The following is an 11,205-nucleotide window of genomic DNA, read 5'->3' on the forward strand; positions in this document are numbered from 1 at the left end:
GTTATGATCAGTTCAGCAGATAATTTCCTGTGATTTACATGTTCCCTCTTTTGATTAGCCATTTCTAATTTGTTATTTTGAAATGCAAATTTAAAAAAAAATTGAAATTCATATGAGTCAGTGCATTTCAAACGACAACATTAACTGATCACACATTTACCCTTTCAGACCTCCAGAGTCCCTTGGCTTTAGAAGCTCTGAGCCAGCAGCAGCAGGCAGCGAGACTGGGCCAGTGGGGGGAAGCAGCAGGCCCTTTCCTCCAGGGCAGTGTTGCCTTTCCTTTACCCCAACAGCTCGCCCACCTCGCTCAATCTGGCATGGCTCGCTTTCCTCCTCAACTGCTCCGGGCTGCTACCTGGGGGCTTAGTGCCAATATGGATGATGAAGCTGTTTCTTCTGCCGCTGCAGGGCCAACATGCACCAGGTTGGATTTTACATTTGTTTAATCAATTTGGTAGAAAACATGTCAAAGGTGTAGTTTTATCATTAATCATTTGAAATGTCATATTTTTTATTAGTTTGTACATAAATGATGTTATGTTGTTTTAAAAATAGATGCCCCTGTATTTTTATTCTTCAGGTACCCAGGCCTTTTAAGAGAGATGCCCCCTCAGGAGCAGCCAGAACTGAGGGAAGTAACAGAATTGCAACCCCCACCTCAGTCCCGCCTGCTCCAGTATCGACAGTCCCAGTCCCGTGCCTCTGTTGACCCCTCATCCTCTTTAGCTCCCCTTTCTAATCACGCTGGCCCCTTTCCTTCAGGACTGTACTCCCATGAAACTGGTCGTAATCTTCTCAACCAAAACATTCTCAACAATCAAGCTCTGCAACACCCGGAGAACCCCCTGTACAATACCAGTAGCTACCCAAATCAGCCACCAGCTCAGTCCGGCAGCCCTCCTCCTTCCCAGGTCAAATATCTTCTGCAAGAGGCCCAGTGGTCCCACAGTGGAGCTGCGTCTGCATCACAGCAGAACCACCTCTTAGGGAACCAGAGCCATAGCCTTCTGTATGGACTGCCCATCATGGCTCACCCCAGCAGGCAGGAGCAAGTGCTGATGCAACTTCACCACCAGCAACAGCAGCAGCAACATCAACAACAGCAACAAAATCAAGGCCCAGACTCTGAGTCCTACCACCCACTGTCCCCTAGAACATCAGCAGCCGCAGCCCTTCACAGTGTAGACGAGGTAGACATTCTTTACTTGACACACATGACACAATGTGACAAGAATATAAAAGTATTTTTATCATCCATGGGGTAATACTCAAAGTAATTCATCTACACCCACATGATGACAAAGTACGCCATATTTTTGGACAGTAGTTTAAGGTATTAGAAAGTCTAGAACCTGTGTCCTTAAAGCCACAAGATCTAGTTATATTACAGCAGCTATTATTTTAAATCTCAGATATGACAATTTGTCAAACTTAAAGAAGTAGTCCTAAGAAAGGAAGTAGTTCTGAAGTTGTGTTGATGGACCTGTTGGGGCTAAAGTAAAGGGCTATTTTACAATTGCTTTATAATTGTGGATTAGATTTGATCAAGTCTAGTTCAAAATATGAATTAAACTGAAACTGAAAAGGTGAACTTGATCATTTGACACCAAATAAAGATTTATTATAACACAACTGGGGTTTTAACAAAGCGAGCATTTCCAATGCCTTTTTTCTTGGTATGAGTCAAGCAGGAAATACGTAGTTCATAGACAAATTAAACCTGACATGAAATATTCTACACCAATTGCAGGCTTTGATTTGTGAACCTCTTACTCAGCGTGTGAAAATAGGGGGGTGGTAAGTTTTGTCAGTAATATTATTAAAATCTTATCGAATCCTAATATTGTGTATCAGCTCATCTTGAGAGTTGGATCTATTATTACACCCCTATTTACTTCTAATACCTGAAATTCAGCCTTCACATTATTTAAAAAGTCCGTTAACGTTGTCCTCCTCCTGACTTTTGCAATAACACAAAGGTCAAACGTTTTGGGTTTAGGAGAAACTTGACGTGTTTGCTCCTTTTCAGCTGCTAATGTTTAACTATAACATATATAATAATTCACAAATAACAGATGCGCCCACTTAGGTGTGGATATCAAAGGTTTTTAATCCCTCAAAGGTCAAAAATGTTACAAATGAAAGCGAGGACTTGTTGCTAAATTGATGTATTATTAGAGGGAAAATGGATTACATGATCAGCCAGACAATAAAAACACAATTTCTTGCTGGGAGAGGTGGGAAATTTGGTCAGTAAATTGAAAAAGAAAAGTGAAATGTCCCAATTCCTGTAATTGTGTTGCTGGGTTTGCCCACAGCAACAACAGAATGCTGTTTGAGGTTGAAATTGTGCTTTTATTGAGGTCTTGGAGAAGTGTCACTGTATTTTACTTTTGTTGCTGAATCTATCTTTAATATTTACATCAGCATATTGACAAATTTATATGTAGCACTATTTTGAAAATTTAAATAAGTATCACTGTGATTTCTAGATAAAATCTTAGGATAATAAGTTTGTTTCACAAAGTCTCATCTCAGGGTTACTTCTGTTAAAGCTAAGGATAAGCAGCTAAATATAAGCTTCTTGCTTCATCATCCTTCTGTTCCTGCTTGCACAGTATGAACCGAGAGGTCCGGGCCGGCCCCTGTATCAACGCCGCATCTCCTCCAGCTACCCAGATGAATCATCTCCAGCCAACAGCCTCAGTGCCCGCCCCTGTCAGCCAGAACCCCAGGATCATCCACAAATACAGCATCAACAACACCCACACGGCTCCTACAACTACCCCTCACATGACCACCTCTGGCCCACTAACGGTGGGGGTCCAGGTCCATTTCAGAACATTCCATGTAACGGAGCCAGCACGCTAGTTCAGCATCGTGAACTTCTAGGTAAGTATTGGGTAGGGATGAACAATATATGTTAATCGGCCGAGACATTGGTTTCGGACGATTTTAGTCAGTTTTTAAATGACTAAAATCAATACAAGCAAACTGGAAAATATGTGCTATTTTATTTAGGCATGTGATAGTGATGCAGAACAGTGTGGTTATTTTTTTACGCTGTCGAAAGGGTAGTGGGATATATATAAAATTGGTAAATATTGGTTTTTGTCCATAACGGTGATGCCAATATCAGATATGGATATCGGCCTGAATTTTCCTGTCGGTGCACCCCTAGTATTGAGTGATTTTAGTTTCTCCCACAGCTCTTGATTTCTTTAGCAACAAAGCTTTTGACATTTTATGTGTTATGTTGACTTCTCACCTGCAGCCTCCAAAGTCCATCGTGAGACAGATGAGCAGGTAAAGGCCGAGCCCGCAGCAGCGCAGCAGGCACATCCACACAACCTTAACTCCCTTCAGCACCAGTTTCCTCCACTTATGCCCAATAAAAAGCAGCAGCAGCAGCCTCCGCCACCACCGCCGCCGCCACCGCAACCTCCAACAGAGCCCACCCAGGGGGCTCCGAATTTAACAAAGCCACCTACCATGTCTTATGCGAGTGCCCTCCGAGCTCCTCCCAAACCAAGGGCCGTTCGACCCGAACAGGTGAAGAAGAACAGCGACCCGCTCTCCCTTCTTCAGGAGCTGAGTATTGGGAGCTCAAATGGTAGCAACGGTTATTATTCTTACTTTAAATGAGAGGCACCTCTCCCACATAGTAAGTAAAGCAAAAAAATAACTAAAATAGAAAAAAAAAAAAATGTAAAAGGTTTCATAAAATAAAAAAATAGTGAAAAGTGCATTTAAAGAATTGTTTCTAATAGTAGATTTAGATTTTTATTTCTTTTCTTATTTTAACTTCTCCTTGTTTTGTCCTCCTGACATATCTGTGAAGAAAGTCAGTATATATTATAGCAAATGCGTGACTGGTATATATATATATACATACTCATTATGTATATATGAATATATACTTATATTATCTACACTTGTACATGTATGTAATGTTTAAAAAACCAAAATACAAAAAAATAAAATAAAATGAAATGAAATCATAAAAAAAAAAAGACTTGGTTGACCACTTAGCTATCTGCTTAGTTTTCCTGTTTAAGCTGGTCTCTTTAAATACCAACTAACTCCTGTTTTTTAACAACTATTTTGTTTTTTAGTGAACACTGACGGTTTACACCACTGCAGTTGTTGTAATGCATGAAAGCTAAGTGGTCGACTGAGAAAGGAACAGTGTATAGAAGTAGATACATTTTTCCTCTAATCTATACATACAAAGAAAATAAAAGACTGAACTGTATTCCACAAAAATCATGTTAGTATTTGCATTATGAGTTTTGTTTGCTTTCAGTTTTGTTTTTCATTTCTTAGTCATCAGTACCTTAGATAATCTTTGGTGATTTAGTGATAAATGTGATTATTTATAGAAAAGAAAAATACTATCAACTTTTCACCAAGATCTCATCTGGAAGTACAGCGAGTAGACGTCAGTAGAACAGTTTTCGTTCCTCTGTTGGTTTCAAACGCGTTATGTTACGATATGAACTGCTTCGCTCTGATTCGTTTTACTTTCACAATTCAACCTTTACATTACTTTAACTCATGTGTGATGTTTGGTTTTTTTGGGGGATTTGTTTCTGTTCCTGGCAGTTTTTTTTAACATGTAATTTGAAGTTTGTGGTGTTGAGGGGTTTGCCGTAATCCGATGGTCTGTGTAAGTGAACAGAGATGGTTTGAGGTCTGAGCAATGTGAGAACTACAGCAGGATCATTACTTCCAGTCAGATGTTTTTGAACACACAAAATGGAAATACTTGAGGAGTAAACTCATAAAAATATAGTGGGTAAATATCGGATCAAAAAACAAAATACAGATAAAACGTCATTAAAAGTTATTTAGATCGTCTCAACACACTGACGAGAAACTGCTGCAGCCAGTGGCTACTGCTTGAAATGTATTTTTTGGTTTTTTGTTGAAAGCTTAAAATATGATGGAGAAATCAAACATGTCAGGGCCACTGAGACAATATATATAATAAATTATCACCAGGTCTGCTTGAATGATTGCAAAATGACACATTTTCAGCCTAATTTGGGTTTCTTAGGCCTTCGCCACATGAATACAAAAACTATCGTGTCAAAATCCATTTTGGAAAAATGTGCCTCCACACGAGTACACTCAGCACCACTGAAAACACTGTAGAATGTATGCTGGGTCCAATATACACTATATTGCCAGTACTTTTGGCAATATAGTGTATTTTGCAGATACACCTAAGTTTGTCTCCGTGGGGACAAGGCACTTAGAAATTCTGAAGTGTTACATTTTTGTTTATGAAGAATAGATACTTTATTCTCCTACAAGCAACAACGTTTTTTTAGACTTGAGTCAGTTTTATTCAAGTTAACACCCTTTTCAGTAAAATTTTGCTTCACAATTGCATCGACTTAAATATTTAAATGTTATTCTTTTATTTCAAAGAAAAGCTGTTTGTAGGATGCAGCTTCACTGCTAGGTAAAGTTTAACAGTCTAAACGTTTTATAAACAAAACTAATGTCAGATGCTGACTTTTTTAAAGCCAAATACTTGCTTTACAATATTTGACTAATGTTTAAAACAGGCATGGGTTGGTTTGTCATGGTTTTACTGTATCATCACACAAAACGTCAAAATAGAAATATACCCTATGATATTATTTAGTTATTGACATTTAAAACAGAAAAGCAACAGTAATTATTACAGCCATAATAATATTATTTCCACCATTTATTAATCAATATAAAAGAGACTTGAGAAAAAATTAAGAATTCAAATTCAAAAATACTTTATTAATCCCAAAGGGAAATTAAATGTTGTTATAGCTCATATTATGTAGTATAAACACCTGCTAAATTTATTCGTAGTCTTTAAGTAAATTTTTAGGTTGCAGACAGTTTTATAGTGTTTTACTGTTCTGCTCTTTAAAGAGTAACACAAGTATAACAAGCTGGTATTAACTGGTTAATGAATCAGGCTATCTGGGCTGGTAGAGCAGCTGATGGGCAGTGCACAGCTGCGTTTCTCCTTGCTCCATACAGCTGGAGGTCACTCTGTCACTTTCTCCTGCCTTGTATTAAAAGGACTTTAGGCTTTAAGAATGTTGTGATGAAAAATCTTAACGCGTTTTTATACCAGAACCTTTTTCAAAGTGTGGATTATTTTAATACCGGTAACCAGTCCATACCTAATTGATAAGCACTGTTTTTAACATTTACACTTGCTCCAAAATTTTATTATTTCCCTGCAATGAAAAAGACGATTTTCCATGACCCACAAGTAAAATAAAAAAAAAGAGAGACTGAAGAAGTTTGTTCAAAAACCTTTGACTGTTGGTCTGTTTGGTTTTTAAGCTCTGCATACCTAGACTGCAATGGAAATGTAATGGGAGTTGGGATTTAAAAATAAAAAACAAGATGGTCTGCTTCTTTGTTTAAATCAGGTTTTTAAATCACCGTTACAGCAGCTGATCAATCTCTCTTCTGAAAATGGCTTCTGACCTGCTTCATACCGGCTAAGGCTCGTGAAAATCACAATTGTGAAGAAATTGTAGTTTGCTTAAAATTTGAGTAGTTAAAGTCCAGTGGTTTTCCTGCAAACTGATGAATTTGTTAAGAAATCTCTTCGCTGGTATCATGGCTTTATTGTTAGTATCTGATGCATTTCTTTAAGACCCTTGCAGCTAAAATCTAAAACATGTTTTAAACGGTAAACGGTGAGCTCCATTAAAAGTTTTACTTAATTTTTTTTTTCAAGTTTTGACTTTTTTTTTCTTTTTTTTTTTAAATGACAAGGTCCTGATTTTTTGATTTAGCAGATAAAATACGTACTTGTAAATATACATTTTCTATGTATTTACAAATGAAAACTTTGGGAGCGCCTCGATTTTGTAGAAGCTGATCAATGAAGAGGTATGCCCTTTTTAATTATGCAAATTAACAAAAAATAAAAAGAGAAAATCTAGAAATGGACAATAACCTGACTGGTAGTTGCATCATCTTGTAACTTTGTAGGTTTTTTTGTTTGGTTTATTTTGAACAAGCTGTCTGGCTTGTTTAACAGAGGAGAACTTCTGTTGCGCCGTTTTAAGACAACCTAATTTACTGTACAATATGTTCACGTTGCTGGATTTGTCCTGTTGCGTTTTCTCACCACAGCTGTACAACAATCAACACAAAGATTCATTTTTCATTGTTTAGTCTTTTTTTCGTTTCATTGCATGTTGAGATGACCTTGTTGGGTTTTGATCCCTGTTTTTATCAGTTTGTAATGATTTATGGATGAAAAACAGTAAAGCAAAGATAAACAGATACATTTTGGTATTTTATTTGGTGTGTACAATAACTTGTGAAATTATACATAAAACTGTTACTTTTACTAATGTGTCGATCAAAAATGTAACAGCCGTAAAGATTTCCCCATTTTTCTCTTCCTGCAGTTAGAAGGGCTAAAGCTGAGGTTGCTCCCTGGGGAGATTGTGTGGGGAGTCCCCCCCTCCCCCCGCACAGCAGTCGTTGGCTAATCTCTAAGTTGTGCAATACTTATATTTCACCGCTTCTTTAGCTAGTTTTATTTATTAAGACAGAAGAGATTGAGCCAAAGATGTTTTAAAGGGATTTTGTTAACTTTTTTTTTTTTTTTTTCTTTTTGGTTTATTTCTAATATTTCTTTTCCCTTTCCCTCAATAAAACAAGTAATCTGAGTTGGATTTTAGAACTCCCAACATGGCTCCATATTTCATGGTATGTCCTGGATGTGAAAGCGACGTGAAGCCATTTTATAGGTTGTGGCACACAATAGGAAAAAAAAAAGTAAGGGAGCAACCTTTTGCCCGGCCAGCAGAGAGCACTGTGTTCAGCCTTCTTTAAGCACCATCTTCTCTTGTTATCTGTTGGCACTTCTCTGTTCTACCCCTGCTGCAGTGAATCAATGGCACACCTGTTCTCCCTGCTTCCCAGTCCCATTGGTTTCTCCCTTGTGGGTTCAAAGTACTGAATATTTCATTTCAACTGGTGGTTGTTATAAGAAATGATTTAGGCTGTGTTTTAAAGGTTTTATTTTCTTTTTTTAATTGTTTCTCTATTAAAGTGTTTTTATTGAAACTGCTTGCGTTTTCTTGCTTTTCATTCTGTGTAGAACAGGGCGGCATAAAAGGTCCTTTGTGCTTGAATTGCATAATGGGGCCTTGCTATACAGGAAGCCATGTTGGTCATTTAGACCCAAACACAAAAAGATAGAGTGGATGTTAAAATAATTAGATAAAACAAATAACAAATCTCTGTTTTAGAAAATGTACAGGTATTTTGTGAAGATCTGTACTGGTGAGTCCCATTGAGATGCAAGGTATTGTTTTCAATACAAATGTCTTGAGACCACTATCGAATATAAAATGTCTAACTTCTTGCCAGGAGAAAATGGGACCTATCAGGATGAAGGCAGTGAGTGAGAGAAAGTACAGAAATGGGTATCTATACAGTGTAAGATGGATTGGAAGTTGGATTTGATCCTCTTCTTCCACAAGGGAATATAAAATAATTCTGGCTGAATTCATTCTGGCATGGAGTAAAACATGAGGAAAATTAAAGGAAATAAGACAAAGGTCACTGTAATGGCAGAATAGTAACAGCCTGACCTTTACTGCAACCAACATTAACTTGTCTTCCTGAAATTGTAAAGATCAAGCAATTACACTAACAAAATGTTAGGGATTTTCAGGATGAAACTAAAATACACTAAAACTTTTACAGGTGAACTTAATGTGACCTTATCTGAACTTTTGAAGCACACATCCAGTTTCAGTATTTTTGTCCAAATTGCTGTTCTCTAACAAGGAGCTTAACTGCTAAATTTATAACAGATGTTTGATCCATGAATCGACCAATACATTTCCTGGTTCAGTCAGAATCGGAGTATTCGTCATTCTATTCACATTTTAACAAGGTGACGCCTAATAATTGGGTCAATAGTACCTTGCTGTTGCAAGGCTTTAAACAGGATGTTCTCAGACGGAAGTGGCCACTGAGCTTCGAGTGTCATCAGCAGGTTGCAGCAGAGAGACTGGAAGATCCCCAATAACGCATAGGAGTGGAAGTTCTTTGGCCACATCCCACACTGATGACCACATCAATGTGAACAATGCCACTCCAGGCACATTTAAGAGTGGTTGGAGACCTTCAAATGTCACATCAGACCATCCGAAACCGCTTACATCAGCGTGGTCTGTGTGCTAGATGACCTACAAGGGGTACCTGAACACACCACCAGACACAGGCATTATTGTCTTGTGTGGGCCAGGGATCAGTGGGCCTCTGTGCTGTTTTCTGATGAAATTCGATTCACGTTCAGCAGGCATGATGGCCACCAGCGATGTTTGATACGTCAAGGTGAACACTATGCATCAGCCATTGGTGTCACCAGACGAGCCTGAGGTGATGGTGGTGTTACAGTGTGGGCAGGTCTGTCAAGTCAATGCAGAACTCCCCTGACCTGAATCCCATAGAAAACCTTTAAGATCAGCTGAGTCGCCTTGTAGAGGCTTGTAACTCTGTGCCCCAGAACCTTAATGACCTGAGAAACGCCCTTAAAGAAAAGAGGGATGCCATGACTCAGCAGACAATAAGTCGACTTGTGAACAGCAAGAGACGTCGAGCTGTAACTAATGCTCAAGACTGATGCTCAGTCACATGACACGTTATGAAGACATTGCCATGTTTTTTTGTGGTATACCCATCACTGTTGTTGGCTTTTGTTTAAGTAAATTGTTTGAGATGAGGAAATAAGTATTGCACTACTTTCATGATTTAATATTAGTGTAGCGTGAACTTTTTACGTTTTCCATAAAGTTCATCTGAAAGCCAAATATCTCTAATTTCTTGTGAGCAGTGTTTGAGGGGTGATTCTTTGAGACTTTGTTTCAGTGGGTTGTTGACAATGGTAAAACAGTTGTCTGCAGATAACATTCAGACAACTCTTTGACATGTGTGCCAAAACTCTCAAATTAAAATCACTTTTGAGCCACAAAAATGTATTTAATTTAAAAACAAGAATAATTTACTGTATTTATTTTTACCTGCTCAACAATAAACCAAAGATGTAAAGATTTAATTAAATAAAGGGCACTATGATTTTTGTAGATAATAGATCTTTAAATCATCTGTCCAGAAATTAGATTTATTCCATTTTCATAAACAAGGATGGGATAAGGGTCATTTGGCTGAGTTTAATGAATGGCTGAGCCAAAGTTTGCTTTCAGGTGAAAGTCGGATGTTTGTTGGCCATATTTACTATATAAATCAAAGGAAAGGAAAACAATGTTAGTAAAAGACTTATTATACAGAGCATTTTCTGTTTTAAGAACATTTTAATAAGTCTGCTTCTTTTTTGAAATTGTATCCTGTAAAAAACTAAATATCCATCTGCATCAACTGCCTGTGCTGGCAAAATAAAGTTACACCAATCTGGAACTGGAAGTTGATTGTTTAGCTTAAGATAAAAAAAAAAAAACAATGTTTGGAGTATTTGTACAACTGGAATCACATCCTTAGAGCACTGATTCCCCACTTTGGGGTCATGGATCCTCTACAGAAATTAAAACTGTAAAATTGATTATAGTGAAGCATATCAATGTTATAGTGTTTAAAGAGATAAAAACTTCACTTAGAAATAGACACAACCAAATACATTGGTTGTTGATGTTGTTTGTATTACTAGCCCATGTTAAGTGATTTTGTAGAAATGTTTGTATACTCTGACCAATAGTTTGGGTCGTGAGTCCACCCTGGTTTTATGTTTTTTGGGGTCAGAAGCTGAAAAATTTAGGAACCTCTCATATAGTCTCTTCTTAAATATGTCTGCCCTCATGGTCCAGTCTCACCTGCACAAAAAGTTGCCATGCAGAATTCCTCAGTCTTTTTTTATTTTCCTGTTTTTCTTCCAAGGAATCAGACTTTCTTTTGATATTCTGATATTCTAACTTATTACAGGCGGATTGAAACAAAAACACAGATTTTTCCAAAATGTGACTAAAGGTTGATCGTCATCTGAATCCTGAGATGGGTCCTGATTAAGGATTTGTTCTTCACCCAGATCCTTTTTTTTTTTTTCATTTTTCTTGTTTTAATGTGATCACACAATACAATGCCATTATGAAGTGTGTACTTAAGAAAAATACAGAAAAGGAGGGAACAAGCAGCCAAAGACAACAACAAAATCTG

At 37.5% G+C, this 11,205-nt stretch overlaps 1 protein-coding gene across 3 annotated transcripts in view; it reads left to right on the forward strand.

The window, feature by feature from the left end:
- helz (helicase with zinc finger) overlaps positions 1-8,097 on the forward strand; it is a 67,303-nt gene extending 59,206 nt beyond the window's left edge. For all 3 annotated transcript variants that reach the window (XM_047365329.1, XM_047365331.1, XM_047365330.1), the window contains 4 exons: positions 169-424; positions 581-1,190; positions 2,619-2,892; positions 3,275-8,097. In XM_047365329.1, the coding sequence (XP_047221285.1) occupies positions 169-424; positions 581-1,190; positions 2,619-2,892; positions 3,275-3,645 (1,511 nt within the window). In that variant the 3' untranslated portion in view covers positions 3,646-8,097. The remainder of the gene's footprint in view (positions 1-168; positions 425-580; positions 1,191-2,618; positions 2,893-3,274) is intronic.
- Positions 8,098-11,205: the final 3,108 nt, after the last annotated feature.

Source organism: Girardinichthys multiradiatus, chromosome 5, assembly GCF_021462225.1.
Source record: "Girardinichthys multiradiatus isolate DD_20200921_A chromosome 5, DD_fGirMul_XY1, whole genome shotgun sequence".
Taxonomy (NCBI): Eukaryota; Metazoa; Chordata; class Actinopteri; order Cyprinodontiformes; family Goodeidae; genus Girardinichthys; species Girardinichthys multiradiatus.